General features: G+C 39.9%; 7 protein-coding genes across 12 annotated transcripts; 3 read left to right on the top strand and 4 right to left on the bottom strand.

Moving 5' to 3' along the window:
- Nucleotides 1-10: 10 nt before the first annotated feature.
- On the bottom strand, nucleotides 11-2,495 carry LOC133841981 (uncharacterized). The gene is made up of 4 exons (XM_062274860.1): nucleotides 2,182-2,495; nucleotides 1,249-2,128; nucleotides 680-831; nucleotides 11-623 (listed from the first exon to the last, which is right to left on the bottom strand). The coding sequence occupies exons 1-4, from the start codon at nucleotides 2,256-2,258 to the stop codon at nucleotides 11-13; spliced, it is 1,722 nt and encodes a 573-aa protein (XP_062130844.1). The 5' UTR covers nucleotides 2,259-2,495.
- Nucleotides 2,496-2,804: 309 nt separating this feature from the next.
- On the top strand, nucleotides 2,805-4,291 carry LOC133841991 (uncharacterized). The gene is made up of 2 exons (XM_062274875.1): nucleotides 2,805-3,490; nucleotides 4,149-4,291. The coding sequence occupies exons 1-2, from the start codon at nucleotides 3,382-3,384 to the stop codon at nucleotides 4,289-4,291; spliced, it is 252 nt and encodes an 83-aa protein (XP_062130859.1). The 5' UTR covers nucleotides 2,805-3,381.
- Nucleotides 4,292-4,420: 129 nt separating this feature from the next.
- On the top strand, nucleotides 4,421-6,213 carry LOC133841983 (uncharacterized). Its single transcript, XM_062274862.1, has one exon. It carries the CDS (start codon nucleotides 4,421-4,423, stop codon nucleotides 5,510-5,512), a length of 1,092 nt encoding a protein of 363 aa, XP_062130846.1. The 3' UTR covers nucleotides 5,513-6,213.
- Nucleotides 6,117-12,488, bottom strand: LOC133841979 (striatin-interacting protein 1 homolog). The gene is given in 6 exon segments (XM_062274857.1): nucleotides 6,117-6,535; nucleotides 6,595-8,360; nucleotides 8,422-8,561; nucleotides 8,563-8,949; nucleotides 8,951-9,325; nucleotides 12,243-12,488. Coding segments are annotated over 5 exon segments (2,802 nt in total). The 5' UTR covers nucleotides 12,381-12,488; the 3' UTR covers nucleotides 6,117-6,535; nucleotides 6,595-6,598.
- On the top strand, nucleotides 9,757-12,215 carry LOC133841985 (uncharacterized). Its single transcript, XM_062274865.1, is given in 5 exon segments — nucleotides 9,757-9,864; nucleotides 11,028-11,257; nucleotides 11,443-11,529; nucleotides 11,531-11,764; nucleotides 11,826-12,215. Coding segments are annotated over 4 exon segments (720 nt in total). The 5' UTR covers nucleotides 9,757-9,864; nucleotides 11,028-11,050; the 3' UTR covers nucleotides 12,018-12,215.
- Nucleotides 12,489-13,013: 525 nt separating the features above from the next.
- LOC133841989 (neuronal synaptobrevin) lies at nucleotides 13,014-19,632 on the bottom strand. Of its 5 annotated transcripts, none has more exons than XM_062274872.1 (7): nucleotides 19,394-19,632; nucleotides 18,946-19,008; nucleotides 18,273-18,423; nucleotides 18,043-18,201; nucleotides 17,928-17,979; nucleotides 16,180-16,277; nucleotides 14,790-14,901 (listed from the first exon to the last, which is right to left on the bottom strand). In XM_062274872.1, exons 2-6 carry the CDS (start codon nucleotides 18,972-18,974, stop codon nucleotides 16,261-16,263), a joined length of 408 nt encoding a protein of 135 aa, XP_062130856.1. In that variant the 5' UTR covers nucleotides 18,975-19,008; nucleotides 19,394-19,632; the 3' UTR covers nucleotides 14,790-14,901; nucleotides 16,180-16,260. The 5 variants fall into 5 exon arrangements, with proteins under 5 accessions (XP_062130853.1, XP_062130856.1, XP_062130852.1 ...); XM_062274868.1 differs by lacking the exon at nucleotides 16,180-16,277 and adding an exon at nucleotides 15,545-15,940 and having other exon boundaries at nucleotides 14,804-14,901; XM_062274869.1 differs by lacking the exon at nucleotides 16,180-16,277 and having other exon boundaries at nucleotides 13,014-14,901.
- Nucleotides 19,633-19,739: 107 nt separating this feature from the next.
- Nucleotides 19,740-22,737, bottom strand: LOC133841984 (tRNA N(3)-methylcytidine methyltransferase Mettl2). 2 transcript variants are annotated; one of them, XM_062274863.1, is made up of 3 exons: nucleotides 22,398-22,737; nucleotides 21,026-22,341; nucleotides 19,740-19,977 (listed from the first exon to the last, which is right to left on the bottom strand). In XM_062274863.1, exons 1-2 carry the CDS (start codon nucleotides 22,601-22,603, stop codon nucleotides 21,531-21,533), a joined length of 1,017 nt encoding a protein of 338 aa, XP_062130847.1. In that variant the 5' UTR covers nucleotides 22,604-22,737; the 3' UTR covers nucleotides 19,740-19,977; nucleotides 21,026-21,530. The 2 variants fall into 2 exon arrangements, with proteins under 2 accessions (XP_062130847.1, XP_062130848.1); XM_062274864.1 differs by having other exon boundaries at nucleotides 22,522-22,734.
- Nucleotides 22,738-22,809: the final 72 nt, after the last annotated feature.

The raw sequence follows: 22,809 nt of genomic DNA, 5'->3' as shown, positions 1-22,809 counted from the left end.
TCCCACTTGACTACTTTTCTTTAAGATGATAGAAACCGGGACAATCCTTACACTTGATTCTTCGACAGTTCTCCGTGTTATTCGGCTGCAAGGATTCAAAATATGTAGCGACGCCTGCAAGAATCGGTTCGCGACTTTGGTCTAACAACTCCAATGTGAAATCCTTATAATTTCTCAGGCATTCCATCAATATGCGATAGAGCACCGCCTCTGTTGAAAGAAATGTCTTCAGGGTACACTCAATGCCATCTACATTCTGCTCCAGAAAAGTGCGTGTCAGCTGCATAAGAAGCTGCACCGTCTGCTCAGAGAAGTATCTTCCCAGAGCAAGCAGGACATCCAACAAATTGTTCCAGTTGCTGATGTGCTGCACAAACTTGGGACCAAACTGTTTGGCCAGAAACTCCACATTCAATTGCGTCTCTCCAGCTTCATTTGAGCTTATCAAATGGGGCAACAAAGCAGCGCCCAGATCGCTTAAGTTCTTGTAGGCACCAAGGGCACTGAGCAACACCTCCTTGTAGGGTATATCATTGAGGGTACGCACAAAGTCGAACTTCTGGGTGGCAGCATCTCTACTCTGCAGCATGGCCGACTCATTAGCGATTTGTCCGAAGATTTTGCTAAAAAGGGCACAGCATTAGCACATAAGTATTAATTGCATATAGCGATCGCTTACCTGGTTTGATTGCGCACAGCGTAGCGTAAGTCGGAGGCATTGGTCGCCTCGTTGGCCAAGCGCAGATTGTTTATGGAGTGGGTGAAAATGATCAAGCTGGAGGCAAGCTGCAGCAGATCGATTCCACTCAATGGCTCATCGTCGCTGATTTTCTAGAATAAGCAAGAAGGGTACAAAATAAAGTAACTGTTCAGCATGGAAATTGAATATCAATAAGTTTCACTGTGAGATATCCGTTACTGACTTTTAGAGAAACTTCTACAATTTAATATAACTAAAAAGGTGCAGAATTGTGGCTTAATAAACTTTAAAGTTCACAATAACCGGATACCCAATAACATTATATGTATCAATATCCAATTTTCTTTAATAGTTTTTCTAATATGTCAACAGAGAATACGTTACAAATAATCTATACTCTCTCCATAAGCTTGTATATATTATATGTTATAAACAAAAAATACAACGAATAGTTAATGAAAATGACACATGTCTCAAACAAAATGAAAATACGCTCGAAACTATATACTGCGTATAATCAATATAGAACTCGTCTAAATTTCACTCACCAGATACAAATCGTAGGCACTGTTGGCCACACCCGTGCCGGAAATGACAATGGACGTCACATTGATGCCCTTCACGGCCAATTGAGCAGCCGCATGCGCCTCTGATCCCACCACGCTGAGCGCATTAGCGGCTCCAGTGGCGCCTAGACCAACAACGCCACCAGCCACGCCCAGCCAGCTGTTGCGTGCCTCATTATCGCACAGCGAATTGGATTGCCCATAACGATGGCGGTCAAAGAGACCGCTGGCCGAGCGCACAGTGCTGTAAGCGGCTGCAGTCACACCAACAACGGTGGCTCCAAGCAGTAAAGGAGGCGCCACAGGCATGGCCAAAGCAGCGGCAACTGGTAAACTGGCTGCTAGCCCACCCATTGTGGCCACAGTGTCGCTGGCCTTGAGTACTTTGCACTTGACACGCGACGCTGGTGTCGCATGCATCATCAGATGGACACCAGTGTCCACATCATTGGTGAGACGATAAATACCTTGACTGGGTGCTATCATTGTGCCCTTTGGTAGTGTATTGTTATAGACGTACTGCCTCCAGTTGGCATAGACTCGACCATGTTCATCAATAAAGATCATGCAGCAGCAATCGCTGTTGTCCTCCTCCTCCTCCATCACGCACTTGCGGGTGCGTATCACGGGATGACAAGTGAAGCTTGTGGATTGCATGGCCAATTCCGGGTCAGTTTCGTTTGTGACCAATACGTAGATAATAGCCGAGAGTAAAACGTCATTGGTGTATTTCCTTTGTTGCCAGACATTATCGAACACTTGCTGTCTTTGTCGCGCGACTTTTCGCGTTATCTTTGCTTCGTGTACACCAATAAGATTTGCAATTTTTTGTTGCAATACATCCGCCTGATCTACTGACAATCTACAAACGATATTGTTTAACAGGGTAAGACCAAAAATAGTAAATCAACTTACGCATCCCAAATGATTTCAGAGCGTAGGCCACTGCTCAATGCAAAGTCGCGTTGCACGTCGTAAACAGAACGCGTCATCGGAAGACGATTTAATTAACCTTATGCAATGAGTTTTATATATTTAATAAATAATTCACTTGTTCCTTTAGCAGTTGCCTTGGTAACGGACAACTCCACTCACAGAGTTACCGTTATTATTTTGTTAGAGAGAGCTTTTCTTTAAAAAGCTGTTTAATATAGCACTTGTGGTATGGTGTGGCCGCAGCAATATTTCTAAATTACACGTTTTTACGTCAATTAGTTATACTGCTACTTCTGCACTCAAGATTTTAGTATATTCCATGCGTGCATAAACAAGCGGTGTTTTTAACCACTTGATATTTTCTATATTTTATTATACATTTCACTATTTTGCTACGTCACAATTACAGCAATTCCCTTGCATGATCGATATTTTACTATAGTTTGTATATCGTTTATATACCGATTTCAAATCTAGCTCGATGTCGCGCATCTGCGCCATCGATACCGAGTACATTTTTTGAAGGGCTGACACAATAAACCAACACTTTCGATAGCCCCACATTCACTTATCGACATTTTGCAAATGAGTTGCGCGTCCCTGGCATTTTGTTTATAACTAATACGCGAAACCGCCGGAGCACAGCTTGCGCATGAGTTTGTGACAATTTGCAGTTCTAATTCAATTAAATCAACAAAACACTGACTAAACTAGCAACTAAGTGCGCCGCGTGTAGCAAACAAACTGCAGTTACAGGCAATTTACGTAAGAATTACACAAAAAAGAAAAGTGCGCAGTGCAGACAAACTCGACAAACTCAACAATTCAGCTACAGCTACAACGTTTTGTTGGCCAGAACTACCCAAAGTACACACACACACACGCATACTCAATAGCAAACGAGACTATTGTGCAAATACACATTTGTAAGCCGAAACTAACTAACAATTGACATTGGAGAACTGTGAGTGAGACACCACCTGTTTGTTTATGGCATCGACAACGGAAGAGAACTAACAACAACAACAATAACGAAAATTGTTAACAAATTGCGAATGCGTCAGTGTGCGTTTTTACAAGTCTAATCAAATTCTCATTATATATGTACATTGCATACATATTCATGTTGAAGTTTTTGGCTAGTCGCGTGTCCTATTAATATCAATAATAATATTATTTATGGCTTCAAATGCACAGCTGGGCAAAATCATTTTGTTAATCGCAATTGTTGTGTTCTTTTACTACTTCTTCTGGGTAGCAATTTTGCCGTTTATGATACTCGATGAAGGTGAGTATTATTCACAGTAATATGTCATTGTGTGTATTTGTATGTGTATGCGAGAAGTATTATTGTTAGCTTATTGAATAATCCGAGTGTTTGCACCACCATAATTCGCTCTCTGTGTGCTGTGTGGGCCATGCGGCTTTTGTATAGTAATTAAAGAACCACCGATTAAATTCATTTTGCGCGACACACACACACACACATATGTGTTTGTATCGCGCCCGCTCCAAGTGTGTGGTTGTGGGACTGTGTGTGTGTGTGTGTTGCGTAGGCGGCACCTACATATGATTATAAAATGGTCATTGTAGACTTTCTGTTTTGATGAGTATTTTTATGGTCACACTTTGACCAGCCGCTTTTGAGAAACAGCAAAAACAACAAAGCAGCCTATACGATTCCTTCACTTTCAATTCATCCAAGCGTATAGTTATGTATAGGGTATCTTTTAGTCGCGCATCAATCATAGAGTTACCTGGTCGCGCATAAACGCTGCAAAATAAATTTCACATGTTGTAAACACAAGCGACGACACAATGTCAAGGTCGCTCTTCCCTCTCTCGCTCTCACACATGTTCCGATAACTTACTTTGCTCTCCCATTTCGATAACTTTACCACAAACACACTCTCTTATCAATCGCTCTCTCTCGGTCTGTCTTTTAGGAAATCCCATACGCTCGCTGTTTCCACCGCTGAAGTACGCATTCATAGTGCCCACGGTGTTTGGGGTCATCTGCTTGGGCGGCATTGCCGTGTTCTCCTTCTATCACATTTGGAGCTTCACAAAGTCAACAAAACGCAATTGAGTTGACTGAGACAGAGAGCGACGTCAATATTAAGGGTCACGACCCCGAAGATTACAATAATAAGCGATTATTATTAAACGGCGGCGTAAACGCGACAGCAGATCAACTGGCTTGGCAGTCAGCAACAAGATGCCACAGTGGCTGGTCATTGGCATCTCGGGTGTCACCTGCGGCGGCAAGACAACGTTGGCCCATAAACTGCGCGATTACTTCAAGGGATTGCGCAATGCGCCGCTGTGGAACACACCCTACACCATTGGCGATGTGCAGCTCGTCTCGCAGGATGATTACTTTCTGCCCGAGGACGATAGGCGGCACAAGCGCGTGGACAAGCTGAATGCCATCAACTATGAGCTGCTCACATCGCTGGACATGAAACAAATGCTGGCGGACATTGCCCAGATTATCAATGGACCCGTCGAGCACACAGCCAGCTATGCCAACTTTGAGCACTATGCGTTACAGTATCAACAACAGCAACAACAACAGCAGCAGCAGCAACAACAACAGCAGCAATACAATTCGGGCTATTACCAATTGCATAGCAATGGCAAGCATATTCCACCCGGAGCAGCGGCAGCCTATCAGTATCAACCACAGCAACGCCATCATCCACATTCGCATCATCATCACCATCATCAGCAGCAGCAGTTCCAGCTGTCAGGCAGGCAACCACATCATCCCCAGCAACAACAACAACAGCAGCAGCAGCAACAGCATGCCGATCACCTGATGCGTCTCAATATCAATGCACAGATTGCGGCTCAGTTGCGCGACAAGAAGATCAATGTGCTCTTTATTGAGGGCTTTATGATCTTTAATCAGCCCGAGCTGCTGGCGTTATGCAATATCAAGTATCACGTCCATTTGCCGTATGAAAAGTGCTTTGAGCGTCGATCGAAGCGCACCTACGATCCACCCGATGTCACCGGCTATTTTGAGCTCTGCGTTTGGCCGTATTACGAGCAGAACTTTGCCGAGTATCGCGATTGCAAGGACATTACATTCCTGAATGGCGAGATCAGCAAGGAGAAGATCTTCAAGTTTGTGCTGCAACGCATTGTCCACTATTTCGAGGAGCGTTGCGATGTGCCCACCGCCGCCTCCCCGGTTGCTTGTCCGCCCCAACAGAAGCGTTTTGGCATGCTCTATAACATGGCAAGTGCGGGAGTCGCCAGCAATAATAATCATTTGGCCACAGCTTGCCCCATGGAGCAGTAGTTATTGCCTATATATGTAAAGATGGCATATATTAGTTAGTTTTTATTGCTAGTTAAGCTAGTCTTACGACACATTCTCTCTAACAAAAAAAAATGAAAAAATCACTACTTCAGGAAATCTTTTTAGCTGTGCTAAAAGCAAAAGAAACGAAGACAACACTTGGAAATCACATGAATGGAATTCAATATTAACATAAATTAATAGCAACTTCTGGTAATGGAGGTGTGGACTTGTAAATATTGTATGTACTAACTATATTTACTGTTTTAAATTATCACTAAGACTATGGACTACTTTTTTTTCTCACATTCACACACAACACAGAGGAATAAAACACAATCTATTTACCCCATGAAACGGAAAAGACAATTACATTTCAATATACCTCGTTTTAAATTATAAAAAAAAAGAATAGATTGTTTATAACAGACGAAAAAGTCACCCTATGAATATATTGTTGATTTGTTCGAGGCCGTCCGTTTAGATATTCCATTCCTGTATTCACACATTTTAGTTTAATTCACCATAACATTTTTTCCCCATAACTCCAATCTCTTTGAATTCATCATATCGATCACACTTTACTGTAGATTTCTTACTTGTTTTTACTGGATTTTTATTGCAATTGGGGGAACGGGGAACGGTATGAGTGCGTGCCTCGAACACAATGATTGAACAAAATAAATACATTAAATATATAATCATAATTATAGTATGTACGATTATTAAATATACAATTAGTGTTGTGTCTCGATCTCGATGCGATGCCGTTTCCTTCCAACCATTTGATTATTTATTATTGATTAGCTCCAAGGTTTATTGCCAATAGTTTTTTTTCTTTCCTTTTTATTTGAATGAGTAAAGCGCCTTCTTGCTGACTTTTTTGACTGCGACGACGGCGTTAGCTTCAGTTATAGCTTTAGCTTACATATGGGATTCGATTATATCAATGTCAACTTTACGTGTATGTGGTATGCTTAAGATTATGTTAATAACTTTTTGCTTAAATATGTGTATCCCGAGCTATTGAAAAGAGAGACGATTAGATGAGGGGAAATAGGTAAAAAGTATTATGTACTCACCTTCTTAGAGCGCATCCCAGTCGGTTTGACTGTTGTAGACCTCCTCCTCCAGCCACACAGCATAGTTGGCCTTGAAGTAATCGGTTAATTCCACCTTGCGGTCCCACCAACCGGAATGACCGAAGAACGCAAAGTCCGAATGCGTGAGTATCTCATCGCTAGGGAATCCGCCTTCGACACCATAATCGTGTAGCTGCTGATGCTGTTGTCCGCTGCCCGCTGTGCCGCCGCTTCCACTGCTGCCATTGCCATAGCCATTTGTGTCCCGATCACCGCCACTGTTGCCACTGCCATTTCCTGCATGCATATTTGATTGCTGTGCATTCTCGGCATTTTGTGCCGCGGTGCCATTGCTGCCACCGCCAGCTCCGCACTTTTGTGTCGCCTCCGGATAGCGGCGCAGATTAAAGCGATCTACGCAAGCACGAAGCGTGCACTCCTCTGCCTGAAAGTCCCATGGCCGTGACTCGAGATCATTGCCAAAGGCCCAGTCATCGTTGAGGCGATGCCGCACCTTCGAGTAGATGGCACTCAACGTCTTCATGTTCGATTTGCGCCACTGTCGACCCAAGTACTTGGTCTGCATTTTGAGCAGTTTGAGGACATACAACTGCATCATGGCGTGTCTCACCTTCAATGTCTTCTTCAAAATAGGCGCCGATTTGAAGACGACCAGCATCATGACACGCGAATGCTTCCATTTGATCAGTTTGTTGAGTATACGCAGCAGATTGATGCACGAGAAGACGTTGCGCCAGGAGTACGGCTTGTCGGACATTTCGCCGCCATAGACAAAGCTGTCACCACTCAAATCCGGCTGCTCACCAATGACGCACGATGGAAAGTCCAGCAGTGGTATCGAATTCTTTGTATTCACATACTCTGTGATCGTTTGATTGAAGAACTTCAACACCAACGGAATGCAATTGGCAAATACCAGATGCTGCGACATGAACTCGAACTGATACACATGATTGATCTTGAAGTGCTTCAGATACAGCAATATGATGGCCGAGACAGCCTTCACAATGATCTCCTTGTGGCGTCCCATGTCGACAGTTAGCTTCGTCGATTGCGTTGCCGTTAGTGGCATCTTTTTGGGCAGCACATCGGCCATAATATTGATGCTCTCCGTCTTGGATTTGGATGTGGGCGACGCGGCCAGCAAGACCTTCAGTAGCGCTATCATATATTGCGGCAAATTGGGTAGTATGGCCTGGTAGAGTATTTCGGCTGGTGTCAGCTTAATCTCATCCTCGTGCGTTGAGATTGGATTGCGTGCAATATCCTCCTCCTTCTTGATCTGCATATCCGCCAGACTCACGTACATGTGACGCTGCAGTGTCTTGAATCCCTCGTGTATGGGCTGCGGCAAGCCAGCCAGACTCTCATGGTCGCCAATCAGCGAATAGCCAATGAATTTGTTGCGCGATATATCCAGGAATTGATCGATATCCTTTTGCCGCACCTTCGGTGTCCAGGGTAAACGTGCTGTGATCTGCACCGCGGGCACAGCAGCCGCTGCCTGTGTGAGACTGGGTTGATTGTTTGGATTCGCTGTTGTTCCGGTGTTGTTGCCCGACGTGGAAGCCGACGGATCGTCAAAGGGTCGATAGTACTGCGACAATTCGTCCTCCCCGTTGCCAGTGCCGCTGCCCGTGCTCGTGTTGTTGCCATTGTTGGCATTCGGGCCGCTTTCGTTGCCCATTTGGTCCATATCGATCTGCTCCGGTTCGTCCAGAAAGCGTTGCTTCATCAATGAGCGTCTATTTCAGTAGGAAGAATGAATTAAAGCGTGAGACGACATTATATTTAGTAAGTACTCACTTGAAATTACGCTTGGGATACTGATTCTCCAGTATGTCGGTGGCTGTGGCAGGCGGCGAACTGGCGCGCATGCATTTGGTCACCTCAAGAGTGTCCTCAGTGATCGGATCCAGTCCGACCTTGACGCGGTATTCGTTTTTTGAGATGCTTCAGTACATCCATGCCGCCCAATCCCAACAGCGACACCTTCCAAAGCAGCAACACCACCTTCTTCATAGGAAACTGTGGCGCAGCGCCGCTGCAGAAACGTGTTATCATGCCCAGCAACTTGACAGTCAACAGCTCGCCATCAGGCAATGGACTATTGATTTCCTGCACAAAAGACTCGGCCAGCTGCCTGTAATCCTCGCTGCCCTTTTCTCGCTCATCCCGAATGGTCTCGGTGATGATGTAGAGCACCGATAGAATCACACGAATGTCTGTGGAATCTACCAGCGTAACATTGGTGATTTTAACGGCCACAATGTCGGGCGAACACGCAGTTTCAATCTCCATGTTGAGCAAATCAATGAAGGAGGAGAAGACTCCCTAGCTGATAGAGCACAATTACATTGTCGCGTGTATTCTGATGCTGTTCCTCATCGGATTGCACTTCAGCCCAACAGCCCTGGGCCAAGTAGAGAATACAGCGAGCCGCCTGCATGCGAAACGCGCGATCCGAGACCTCAAGTTGATCGACCAACTTCATCACTATGCTGCGCTGTGACGCCGCATCCTGTTTCTGCCAATTGGGTGGCAGATCATAGAGCTCCATTTGATCCTCGAACGCTTTGACGTTCATTTGAAATTCACAGAACTCTGTGTAGCTGTAGAGTTCAGCGATTTCATTTTGATAGCTATCCACATCGGCGTACACGAAATCCAAGTCGGGACCATCGCAGTTGGCATCCACGTCGTGTGTGTCCTGCTCGAACGAGTTGTTTATGGATGAAAGCATCATTTAGAGGCTGTTTTCTTTTCGACTCTTTTTGCTACAAATTGTGTATGTGTAAATAGATGTGTGATTGTGTGTGTTTGTATGGAAATGTGTGTATCCTTGTTGTTGGCAGTACGGCTGCTCAGGGCGGCGCCTTCAACAGTCTGCTCTACACTTTAACAAAAGCGCGCATAATAATACTATTTATGTGTTAAACACTGCATTTCACTATCAATTTTACAATCATAATTATTATATTCAGCTAGCCTATCACAAAAATGCAAGCACAAAAGAAGAAAATTTCAAAGAGTGACCAATCGCAGGTTGGGTGCTAGTGTGGCCGCATTTCTCATTTCCAAATATGCCGAACAAATTTTGTGGTAGGCGTAAGTATCGATACTTGTATGTATTTTTGAATTTAAGTTGCGGTCACATCTTGCATTGACCGAATATATTTATTTGTGTTTTCGTGCAGTGCCGGTATCAGTTTTCATTCGAACTTCAAAACAATAACTATTACGAAATAAGTAAGCATAGTAAGACCACATATTAACGAAGTTGTAAATAAAGCATATCTCGTTAGTATATTGATTAGTGTAGAGATTGTAGTGTTTGCGGTCAAAGAGCATAAAGCATATAGCAGGTGACAAACACATTATCCGCTACTTGTACTTTGTACCCTTCTTCCTCTATCAGTGTGACTGCACATCAGCGTGAGATTGCAGATTCTTATTGGCACAGCTGCCGCCAAGTCTGATGAAAATATATTAACACATTGTTGTGCATACATATCTGAAAAATTGCCATTGTAAAGGAATTGTTGTGAAATTGTGTACTTGTAATTTAAAGATAATGGCTGGTCGTTCAATGATATCCTTTCTGATCGGTGCAATTGGCGCGGCATTGGGCTCCTACATCTACTTAACCATGCAAGTAATTACCATCCACTAATTCCAACTACCGCAGATAACTGCTTGATATATGGTTATACCATTCCATTTGCATGCCAAATAATGTCGCGCGCCGGGACTTAAAAGCTAATCTAATCTTTCACGCATTTGTACACACAACAATGCGTATGTTGAGTCATCCGGTATTTTCGATGACCTTCATAAATTATGCATTCTGTGGGAATGACTTGTCGCTTTTCGAATTGTTCTAGACAGTGTTACCCACCCTATTCATTTCTAGCGGGTTGACCCTTTGAAAATAGCCAAAAATAGCTGGCAATAATCGCTAAAAGCTTTTTCGTAAAGATCCAGCATGTGTTATTTACTTGTTGTATTTTGAATAATCAAAAACTGAAATAGATTCGACAGAAATTATATTTAGCCTTATCTGACTAAAATTGTAGTCAACATTGTGAGATTGCTGTTATTGACTCTTCTGAATAGCTTATTCATATAAGAGCAAAAATAAAGAGCTTGTTGTGACAGCTATCTACTTGATAGCTGTATATACGAAATTTAATTTAAGAGTGTATATAAGTAATATATAGTCAAGTGTTCCTTTCCAAATTACGCTAAAACTACCAACAATCATATCCGTTTATTCAAGCTAAATAGCCAGAATTAGTTTAGCGGGAAAATAGCCAAGCTGACAAACATTTTCTGGGTCGCATTGTGTTAATGACTGATAATATACGATGTATATAGATATGAATTGGTATTCCGTTCGACTATATTTGCAGCTAGAGCGAACTTGTCATAAATTATGAATATCAGACACGTTCAGAACATATCGCAGCAGGCATTAAGGTGCTACAGAGCCGTCAACGTAACCAGAAACTTTGCCACAGTTCAGTTGAATCAGTGTCGTCGCTACTGCGTTGTCCTTTTGCCATTGGTGCCGCTTGTCAGCAGTGTGCATTGCAGTGCTGCGGATATCGCAACGAAGTCACAATACTCTACAGCAGCTGCCGTGAGTAGTTTGTGTGTAGTTATTGTTGATTGACTAATCCTAATCTACTCTTAAGGAATTGCTTGTTGAAATTTGCCAAAACTAAAAACGATGTTCTTGCTTGCCCTTTGGACTTTCGTCTGCTTTCTATTTTTGTTTTCTGTTTTTTTCGTTCTGGCTGATCACTGATGACTAAATATTTTCAGCTCGACATGTCTAGCGGAGATTACAAGAACGCTTCGTCCATCTACGAGTTCAGCGTGAAGGACACACACGGCAACGATGTCTCGTTGGGAGAAGTACAAGGGCAAAGTCGTCTTGGTGGTCAACATTGCCTCCAAGTGCGGCCTGACCAAGAACAACTATCAGAAATTGACCGATCTGAAGGAGAAGTACGGTGAACGTGGTCTGACCATTCTCAACTTCCCTTGCAATCAGTTTGGCTCTCAAATGCCCGAGGCTGATGGTGAGGCAATGGTCTGCCATCTGCGCGACTCGAAGGCCGACATTGGCGAGGTCTTTGCCAAGGTATGACAATATGGAAATACTGATTAAAGTGTGTCATACTAAAGTGAATCTCTCTTTGCAGATTGATGTGAATGGCGATGATGCCGCCCCTCTGTACAAGTACCTGAAGGCTAAGCAGACCGGCACCTTGGGCAGCGGTATTAAGTGGAACTTCACCAAGTTCCTGGTGAACAAGGAAGGCATCCCAGTTAATCGCTATGCACCCACCACCGATCCTATGGACATTTCCAAGGATATTGAGAAGTTGCTGTAGATCTCTAGCTTCTAAGCATTATACGACTTTCATTATATAGCTTTCGTCATGTCGTCGTTTTCGACTTTAGCTTACAACTTACAACTTAGTTCTGTAGCTGGTACAAATTGTACCCGTATTTATGGTGTTAGATGCCTTTTTGTCATGGATCACACAGTTAATCTTTAAATAAACTTTGCTAAACACTAAATCAAACAAGTGTGTTTAATGGGACAGCGAACTCACCTCCATGATGGCGATTCGTGCCTGACGATAGAGTTTGGCAAGAATGCCCATGTTCATGATGACACCGGAACCATATTTCTTTGGCCGTCGCATCAGCTTATAGTGTATCCAGACCATATCAAACTCGTGGCTAGTCATAAAATATATAATTAAGAGCTTGATGAATGTCCTTCAACGTGGAATATATTACAACTATTTTTGAAAATTTTGGGGAAATATATCTACAGTGTTTAGATTACGTTTCAAATTTAAAATGTTGTAACAAAAAATGGAAAAGTCTTTGGCTACTTTTTGTTTTTTTTTTTTGGTTTTTTGTTTGTTTATTTATTTATTTAAATAATTATGTATTTTCTGGGTGCAATTAATCATTAAATTAATTAGTATTATTATTGTTTATATAAGGTTCATATATATATTTATACGTATATATGTATAATTATATATCGACTTCAATTTTGCATTTTGGTATCATCATCATCATCATCTCTTCTTTGTATTAGTTTCCTTTCTACTGAGTGCTTCTTCATCAATTTCAACATTTTTGGTTTGCATTTTTCTTTTTGTGACGTCAACTAGTTAAATTTGTTTAAACATATACACATACAATTGTTGTTATTTGTTTTTTTCATTTTTTAGAGGGTTTCTCTGGCTAGTTACATACATTAAGTAAGGTTTTTATTTATGGGGGGTTTTTTGGTTAAAAACAAAATAATGTTTGGAAACGCTTTTCTATTTACTGCACAAAACACGATTGAATATTTATTGATTCGGTTTTTTGTTTTGCTTTGTTTTGATTGTGTATTTATTAGATAAATTTAGTCATAGTTCTTGAATGTTTATATGCATGTGAAGTGTGAATGTGTGAGTGTCTGTATCTGTATGTATGTATGTTATTGACAATTGAACAAAATACTAGTATAATTATGTATATTAAGCAATTGGCGACATATTGTACACGCTACGAATATTGCTAAAATACCTGCACATTGGTTTTCTTTTCTTTTTCATATTTATTAATGTTTTCCGAATTAATTTCATTGTTCAAAGCACTTTGGGCAGGCGCTTGTTTAATTGTTAATACGTTGATTGTTTAAAGTAGTTGTTGTAGTGTTAATGTTTGTTGTTGTTGAACAATTCAAGTACTACAATTACTAGTATTAAGAGAACTGTGTCGAATTTTGCCATACAATTTCGAATTTCTTCATCGATCTTTACGAATGTTTATATAGTGAAGTATGAAGTGTAATCCCTATATAATCGTAACGTATATATATATATATAGTATATATTTATATATGCACTAAGTAATTCCCATTTTGTTTTCAAAATCAATAGCCAAATATATATTCTGTTTAATTAATTATTATTATTATTATTATTATTCATAACATTGAAATATACATAGAATTCCTTTGCTGTTTTGTTTCTTTTGTTCAAATTAAATACGATATAATCAACAAATTGTGTGAGAAGCGCTTAATTTAATCGTTGAACTGCTTGGTATTTATTTCATTTACTCTTGTGACTTTTCCTTCAACTGAAAATCGCAACTAAACAACTTATTATCTTGTATATTTTTGCTAACTCTCTCTTTATATTTTTGTTTTTTGTTTTGGTTGTTGTTCAATCTTCTTTTCATTTGACTACATTGCCTTCATTTTGTTTTTAAATATGTTTTTGTTTTTTTTGCACAGTAATACATTTATTTCTAGATAAGTTTATCCTCCTCTATTCTCCTCTGTTTATCTTTTACGTTTTTGTGGATTATACATGTCAAATATTTCTTTAGTTTCTGGTAACTTTTTTGTTTCGTTTTAGTTAGGAACAAAAGCTTAGATTTTTGTCTAATGTTTGTTCGAAAGTGTGTTCCGAAAGTTTTTTTATTTGGGTTTGGTTTTTTTTTAGCTAAGGAAACTGAGTTCAAAGAGCTGCGAATGCGAAAATGCTGGGAAGCAACCTGAACATTGGCCTGGGGCTGGCGCTCCTTGTTGCCAGCACAGAGGGTAAGTTAGTATTAAGTACAATATATGTATGTATATTATATATAGTTTATGCATAATGCATACTATATACATATAGTTTATATATAGATATATATTTATTTATATATAAGTATATGCATGAAATAATGTAACCATAAACAAATTAGCAACAACTTTAATTTGTCCGGAGCGTCTTTTAGATTTTTATTATATTTATTTATTAATATTATGAGTCATAATTTTTACTTAAAATGTTTTGTCGCAATCTCTTCATCTTTTGCAATCTTCGTACAAGTTTACGTAGAAATTATTATGTGTTTTTCTTTTTCTTTTGTTTTCTGCAATTCTCGAGATTTTCTAGTGTAACTGAGTTTTGTTTTTTTTTTCTTTTGTGTTTGTTTTTAGATTTCATTTGACTTTTTTTTGTTGGTAATCAAGAAACATTCTTCTGTTTTGGCTTTAGTATACGTAATTAATTACTTATACGCCACCGTGCCCCGGCTCAGCCGCTGCCCCACCCCCTGCTGCGGCGCCACCATCTGCTGCATGATCAACCAGTGCCGACTGTTCTCCAGGGGCGGGTGCACCGGCTCCTGGTGCTGGTGGCCTGTATGGTGGATATTGTTGATAATATGGCGGCGGCTGCTGTTGATCGCCCCCAATGAGGCCAAGTTTATCTGCGGTGTCGAGAGAGAGAGACAGAGAGAGAGAGAGAGTGGGAGAGAGAGAGAAAGATATTGTTAGTTTACGGCATAGTAGAAGGCATTTCAGTCTTTAAATTGACATAGATACAATTATACGAATATACGCCAAATATGTATGTATATTACACTTTAATGGACGTCTAGGTCTCAATTAAGGCTTGGATTATGGTATACGGAAGCAATATATGAATGAGCGGAATTAGTTATCAAATTATCATTTGAAAGCTTTTTTGAATGTAGACATTATTAGCATGTTTGTCCCCAAACCCAGTTAACAGTTAATTTATTGTTGTTGTTTTTTTATAGTTTGTAATTTGCATGTTTCGTCCCATTAAGCTGTTGGTGCATTTGTGAACTAAAGGGAAATAGTCCATATAAGTTGCATATATGAAAGAGGACCAACAACATCAATAATAATCATAATCATAATTAAAAACAAAGCACACGTGGACACATATACGGTAAATATTGAAAAAGAAAAATGGTTTTTGCGTACAATAACGATAAATTCACACACATGCAGCTAAAATGATAAAGAGCCGATTAGAAATCGATAAGCGCACGATAATCGATAAGCCCAGGTAAATTTTGTTTTGATTTTTGCTGTTTTGCTTACAGTGTTCGATAATTATCGTATTTTTCGATTTTATGTATTTTTTTGGTTTTTTGGAAACTAAAGTGTAAAATGTTTATGTTGTTGGTTCTATTTTGGTTATTGTTGTTGTTGTTGTAGTTATTGTGCTGTTGGTTTGGGTTGTTGTTGATGTAGCTGTTATTGTTGTTGTTGGTTTTGAGCGTTTTTATTGTCCTGTCACCACGTCATCTCTGGGAGTCGGTGGGTAATCGGTCAATTTTTCGGCCAATGGAGTTTTCTCGAGTGTCGTTGGTGGTTCGGATTTAACTAGTGTGTGGTGTGGTGGTGCAGATGCTGATGTTGGTGCTGGTACTGATATAGATGAAGATGTTTGAGGCTGCTGTAAAGCAGTTGGTGGGTCATCCTCCGACATCATGTCTACGAGAAATGTTGCGAATTTGCAGAATTTTTTTGGTAACAAGCCATTAAAGTGTGGTTCAATAAATTTAGAAATGTACTAACATACATATATGTTATTACTACTTAACTAAGATAACTTATTGAAATCATTAAAATGATAAGTGATTTGTGCGCCTAGCAATATTATTTTGATGCTTGATGTGACTGATCAAGTATTCCAAAAAATATTTGCATATTTTTATTCTTTTTCTGTTTACCTCAAATAATAAAAGTTAAAGAATTTCATTTGATAATTTCTTATGGTTAATTATGTTTAAAGCTAAAGCTTGCACAAATTCTTATTCTTCGTCTTTCTCTGTAATTGTTGGAAAATATTTTGTGAGTGTATAGTAAATGGGGGCGTGGTCGTGGGCGGTACGAACAGGTCTTGGGATGTGGTGGTTACTGGTGGCTTGTGGTGGACACTGATGGATTGTGGTGTTGGTTTTTTATTTTTTCTGTGGTGTTTTGAAAACAACATAAAGAAATAACATTGAACAAAATATAGGATTTAAAAATTATACATTTGTATACGATAAACAATTCTGCAGTACTTTATGCGTTTGCCGAGTTGAATTGAGGTTATGTTCAATCTACAGATACTACCAATATTTATCCGGGGGAAGACAATGGATATTTGTTATTGTTTGTTTGTATGTTTTGTAGTCTAGTACGCCAATATAAAAACGAAAACAAGACATTAAACAAACAATCAAAATTACGGACTAACTATTGTAATAACAATGATCTAAGGGGGAATCCACTACAAGTTACGGGTGGAAATTAAATTAACGTTGCCAAAATTGATCGACCGTACTCGATTGTCATGTTTTTGAGCGGACATTGGATATTTGGGGGTTGCTATCAACCCAAAACATATATAGAGCGAGAACAACACATATAAATAAAGATAAGATCATTTATTACAGGGTATTTATACCCGCTGCCCACAGTATAGAAGAATATTAAAGTCAAAAATTCGATTTCAGACCGAATTAGAGTTAGAGGTATCAAAGTTGGCAATACTTCTAGCAATTAAAGATTTTAGAATTATAAATTCGAAGAAATAATGATTCCATAATAGTTTGATTACGATCGGATAAAAGTTTCTGGAGTCATTAAAGTGCGAAAATCTTTTACAGGTGAATTCTTTGCTTAAAATAGGAAGCGGGTATTTTACAGTCGAGCACAATCGACCTTTTACTTGTTGAAATAACAAAACAAAAACAACACACTGCCTTAAATCAAATTACCGAACCTGGTGCGATTATGGTATCGTATGGAACCAGATGATGTTGAAGCTTTTTTTTAATATACTTAGATATACGCTTTTTTGTGGTTGGTTGGATCGCATGATATGCTAAGTACATTGGATGCAATTGCTCGATCGATCGTTCGTTATTTTGTAAATTTTTTTTTTTGGTTTTTTCGTTTTGTTAGTTTGCATTATTTCAATTGACAACAATTTTGGATAATTTTGGTAAGGCGTCTATTTCAAATTCAGTACTTAAGCGAACGATTGACAGTTGGACTGTGAGTTTTTTGGTCTCTACTCGTAGCGGTTGTTAAATGAGTTTTTGAATTTGACTTGATGTTGTTTGGTTGATTTTTAGCATTGCATTGTAACTAAGTTACTAGTTTCTTATATATATTATATGTTATTAAGTTGTTTAGCAATCTACATAAAGTTACCTAGAGAAAAAAATTGTGACGGAATAAAGAAAAAACAAACGAAACGAATTTAGTTTCTGTGTATTCCAAAACATAAACCAAAATCAAATTTCTAACAAATTTGTTGAGAAATCATAATTTTAAGGGAATTTTCATTTGGATAGAGTGATGGATGTATTAGTGTGTGTATTTTTTTTTTTGTAGGTGTGAGTGTGTTTCTGCTTATGTGTTTTTGTGAGTATTGATGTATGTGAAAGTGTGTGTGATCTTAAGGATTTCCGCACGACAAACTTACTTGCTATAATGCCCACAATAACCAGTCCAATCACGCCCATGATGATCATCATCTGAAATCGAAAATGAGATTAAGCGAATGTTAATTAACATGATTAGTTAAACACAGATCTGACCTTCAAATTCTGCAACCAGAATTTTCGCTTCAGTTTGCCCGCCTGTTGCTCGAATTGCGAGGCGCCTTGTTGTAAAGCATCGGCACGATCGTCCAGCTCCGAGAGCTTGGCATCTCGCTCCAGCACCTTCTCGACATTCGTGCGCATTATATCAACAACCTGTCATCAATGATGTGGTGGGTAATCGGTTGGTTAATCAGTTGTGTATTTTAAGTGCGACTCGTGCTTACCTCATCGACTTGGGCCTGCGTTTGTTGCAAGCGCTTTTGTGCCGCAATTTGCTGCGGGTTGCGTGGTCCGCCCACAATCTCACCATCGCCTCCCTCACCGGCTGGTGGGCCGTCGGTTGGTGGTGCATCGCCAGCTGCTGCAGCGTCCGCCCTGTGGAGAAATGTGCGTAGCATTGCTCATTAGTCATCAATAAATTGGCAAATGCTTCGACGTTTTGCTAATCAACTCCCCATGGAGATCTCAAATTAAGTACTTGGGACTTGGGTTCAATTACATACACATGATGATGTACAACATACAAATGTATACATACGTTATTAACTGGCGAGTAGTCCCAAACTATCTACTTCGTAGACAGATATTAAGTGAATGGTATTACTACAGAAGGTAACTGAATGACTATAGATTAGGTGTCTAGTACCGTACTAGTTCCGTTGTAAGCGAAAACAATCCAAAACAAGACTCGTTGTTTGACGTTGAACTAGCACTATACTCAAATGTACCAGCGAATTCGCTAGTGACGCACTTCTACTTCGTACTGAAGGGATCTATGTATTTACATATAAGTGTGTGGGTGTGTGTAAGTGTTTATGTGTTTGTGGTATGCAGAGTGCTCAAATTCTCTAGCCGGGCTACGCAATTGGGCGTCTGTTTTAACTTGGCGACACTTACTGTTCCTTGTTCTTGTCTTTTTTGCCCATTTTGTTAAAAGCTTTTTGGGTTTTGTGTGTGCGGCTTAGAAAGTAATAGTAGTAGTTGTATTAAAACCATAATTAAATAACTTAATTCGCTGCAAAATAAAAATACGCAAATTCATTTCAAACGGCGCTGAGTCATGGCCCTCGATAGAAAAGTGTGTTTTAAGTTTATCGATTTTGCGGTGCGGGAAAATACCATGTGATGCGAATCGGACGTGGACACGGAGACGGACACGGACAAGCATCAACATTGAAATGTTGAACTTTGTAGGAAACTATTTGTATATTGTCATCATTATATTTGATGTATATTTTTTTATTCTTTCTGGGTACACAAATAATTTCCTATTGTTTGGTTGGTCAGATGCTAAAGGGGGGACAAAAGAAAAAGAAAGAGAAATCGATAATTTTCCATCACTTACATTGCTTTCTGTTTGTTGTTGTGGTTGTTATTGTTGTTGTATTAACAAATTGCAAACGTCGTCTGCGTCTCGGACTCTCAATTTACGATGACGGTGACTATATATGTATATTCCTGTCCCGTGTCCAAATAACGTGTCCGTGTTCCGTGAATGCTTTTATTGCACTTGCCTCTATCACGCTTTTTGAGCGCTGTTTTGGTTTAAGGGGCTGCTTGCGGCGAACGAAAATAGGGGGAAGGGCTAGGTGCAGAGCAACTTTGGCCTTTCGTTGTTTGGGTTATCGTGATGCCTTCGCTCGTTCGTTCGCTCTCTCACTGTCTTGCCGTTGCGCTCTCTTTCTCTTTCGCTCTCTTGTCTTTGGGAGCTTTTTCGACTATTCGTCAATGAACCTCAACGCACACTCACACACACAGACAGACGACACGCAAAACGGTCTCCTCACGGCTCGACGACTTGGCTGCGGTTAACAACAGTTGCGGGGGTATGTGTATGTTTGTGTGTGTATGTGTATGTGCGGGTTCCACTTGCCACGACAGCCTTTGCCTACGAAGGAATTCCACACTGGCTCTGTGCTGAGACTGAAACTGTTGATGTATAGAGACAGAGAACAAAAATAGTTGTAACTATTTATAGTATAACTGCTATTATGTTTTATTCTATCGACTGCTTAAGTTTACATTATTTTCTTTAACGGAAACCACGGAGTACATAACTAACACCCACACACCACCTCCACCATCACCATCGAAGTTAAATCTTAGCTCAATTATTACTTAAATGTTCAAGCATTTGATGCATTTTTTGTTGCATTCTTTCAGGCGCACTTTAGACTCCTTTTAATATGTAGACAAAACAGTTTTGTTTGCATTGTTAACCTTTTTTGTCCAATTGCAAATTTTAACTATATCAATAGGAAAAATCAATGAAATTTTTACACAACACCAAATTCTTGTGTTTTAATCAACATGCAGCGTTTTTGTTTAATTGTTTTAAAGTTATTTTCCGTCTATCGTTTGTAGGTTTTAAATTTAAAAACACATTTATAGGCATGTTAATTAATAGATTTAAATAATAAAAAATGAGTTACATTTACGCAGCACCAGGAAAATTTTCACTTACGACGTTTTTAGCCAACTGCGAAAACTTGCAGCTTTCCTAACTGTTATGTGTATTTGGGGAAAAAGCTCTTCGCAGGAGGACGAGAACAAAAAAGCTTGCAACGCGTTTGTAACGAGTAGCTTTTAAACATTTTAGCGAGTATTCTTGTGCAGCAAGTATGGTAGTGGATGCTTATGTACATCACACCGTGGTACTAATGGACACTTTTTATTTATTCTTAGACGCTGGTATCAGAGGGTCAAGAGGTTCATCTAGAAACTATAAATATTCCTCTTTATTATTAACATTACGTACAACAATCTACAGAAATTCTTCATTTTCGATTCTGATTATTATATTCCTCTTATTGTGCCCATTTGAACAAGAATTACATACACATTATATTCTTGGGAAAGTTTGTAATACTTTGTATTTTTTCTATTTATGAATAAAGGGTTTATTACGAACACGGAATTATAATAATAAGACTTTCAAATTCAGCACTTAATATCCACAAACACTTAGTGCAAATACCTCTGATTTGATAGCACAGAACATTATAAATATTTTTCTCATATTTCAAAATTTTAACTAAACCGCTTTTTTTAGGTCTTGACGCCAAGTAGAATTCAATTTTAATGAGCTGCTTGTTCAGTTGTTTACCTACATCAGTGACATTCAAAAACATATAGTACAAATAAGCTGATTAGAATTAATCAATAAATCAGTTATCAGTTAATCTTACTTCTCAATTCGTGACAAATACAAAATCCCGTTATTAGCATGTGAATCTTCAATTGAAACTGCTCGTTTGAACAGCTGATTTCGCAAATGTGGCGCCATCTATTTTTCTTTTTCTATTTCTCTTATGATACAAAACGATCAAAATCACAATATTATTTTTATTACTGCAAAATATGAAGTTTGGCTTCTTTAACGGGCTAGTGATAACACGCTATTAAATTGTATTTTCCAGTTTGAGTATAAAATAAAGCTTGATGATTTTTTCTTTTTGTATATTTAATTCAACAAGATCGTTTTACAGTGGTTTTCGAAACTTTGTCTGTATCCAAACTCGATACATTTTAAGACCTCGTCCACGATTGACCTGCAACCGTCTGTCCACGATGAGCTGCTCCTCCTTTAGTCCAGTCTTGCTGAACATGTCACGAATCTCCTGCTCTGTGAAAAAGTATACCATGGTGCCATCGCCACGTACATAGAAATTGTCCTCCAGGCACTTGCCACTCTTGAATCGCAACTGCGCCAGGTCGTAACGTCCATAGTCTCGAAACAGCAAAAGCCCACCTGGCTTAAGATAGCGATAACAATTCTCCAGCACCCGCTGCATTTTAGACGGCTCGATGGCGGACAAAACAAATATCATCACAATTATGTCCTGTGAGTTCTCCTCAAAGGGAACTTTCCACTGCTCCTCTGTCGCATCCATAACAAAGACTTCACAGCGCTTGGCGTCAAACTGTCGCTGACTGCGCAAGATTTCGATAGCTCTCTCTGAAAAATCACATCCATATACCCGCAGCTGCGTTTCCGAGCTGAGCTCTAGTATGGGAAAAATAGTATTTCCAACGCCACAGCCCAATTCGAATATGCTTCTCGGTTGTGTTTTGTCGTTAGCCTCATTTGGCGCCAGCTCCGGAAATTCTGTCAAGAGCCAGTGGCGATCTTTGAAGAAACCATTGTCGTGTATGCCATAAAATGAATTCCAAAACTTGGGTGCATCCGATTGAAAGCGTTCCCGCTGATCGTCACTCATCTTCACCGTCGAGTTCTTCTGAACAGCCGCTTGAGCGGCCTCCTCCTGGTCCGTGTCCCATTGCACGTGGTCCCTGTGCAAAGCAAATTTTAGGCATTGCCCATCAATTGACTATTATATTTTTTATACCATGCATTAAACTCGAACACCTCGCTCGCATCAGTAAGTATCCGATCACCAGCTCCGCTTGGTTTCTTGCGCAGACGAGTGTGTTCCCAAGTTTTGCTGGCAAAACTCCGTTCGAGATATTTACCAAGCGTTGTGTTTGAACACGTCGGCATCATCCGTAAGCAAACGTGTGCCGAACTGAGGGCGCTTCTCATTGTCGCCAGCATCCTCTACAGGCTGACTCGTTTCGCTCATAGCACGTACTCTAATAAGAATAATTCTAAATGCAATTAACAAATTGTAAACAAACAGCAACCGCGTTGCGTGTGAACTCAATGTGACAGCATGCTTGCTTTTAAAATATACCGAAAATGCACATGCTGGTCACACGTTGTTGCACAGCGTAGCCAGACAATTGGCTTGCAAAGCAAAC

Source organism: Drosophila sulfurigaster, chromosome 3 (genome assembly GCF_023558435.1).
Source record: "Drosophila sulfurigaster albostrigata strain 15112-1811.04 chromosome 3, ASM2355843v2, whole genome shotgun sequence".
NCBI classification, from domain to species: Eukaryota; Metazoa; Arthropoda; class Insecta; order Diptera; family Drosophilidae; genus Drosophila; species Drosophila sulfurigaster.
This window is presented reverse-complemented; position numbering and strand designations above follow the sequence as displayed.

Coding starts and splice junctions, on each gene's coding strand:
- LOC133841983 (XM_062274862.1), top strand. CDS start 4,421: ATGCCACAGTGGCTGGTCATTGGCATCTCGGGTGTCACCTGCGGCGGC.
- LOC133841984 (XM_062274863.1), bottom strand. CDS start 22,603: ATGCTGGCGACAATGAGAAGCGCCCTCAGTTCGGCACACGTTTGCTTA. Junction 22,342..22,397: donor GTGTTCGAGTTTAATGCATG/GTATAAAAAATA, acceptor TGCTTTGCACAG/GGACCACGTGCAATGGGACA.
- LOC133841981 (XM_062274860.1), bottom strand. CDS start 2,258: ATGACGCGTTCTGTTTACGACGTGCAACGCGACTTTGCATTGAGCAGT. Junction 2,129..2,181: donor TCTGAAATCATTTGGGATGC/GTAAGTTGATTT, acceptor TATCGTTTGTAG/ATTGTCAGTAGATCAGGCGG. Junction 624..679: donor GCTGTGCGCAATCAAACCAG/GTAAGCGATCGC, acceptor TGCCCTTTTTAG/CAAAATCTTCGGACAAATCG.
- LOC133841991 (XM_062274875.1), top strand. CDS start 3,382: ATGGCTTCAAATGCACAGCTGGGCAAAATCATTTTGTTAATCGCAATT. Junction 3,491..4,148: donor GTTTATGATACTCGATGAAG/GTGAGTATTATT, acceptor TCTGTCTTTTAG/GAAATCCCATACGCTCGCTG.
- LOC133841989 (XM_062274868.1), bottom strand. CDS start 18,974: ATGGGCAAAAAAGACAAGAACAAGGAACA. Junction 18,424..18,945: donor AAAGACAAGAACAAGGAACA/GTAAGTGTCGCC, acceptor ATTTCTCCACAG/GGCGGACGCTGCAGCAGCTG. Junction 18,202..18,272: donor CGCAGGCCCAAGTCGATGAG/GTAAGCACGAGT, acceptor CATTGATGACAG/GTTGTTGATATAATGCGCAC.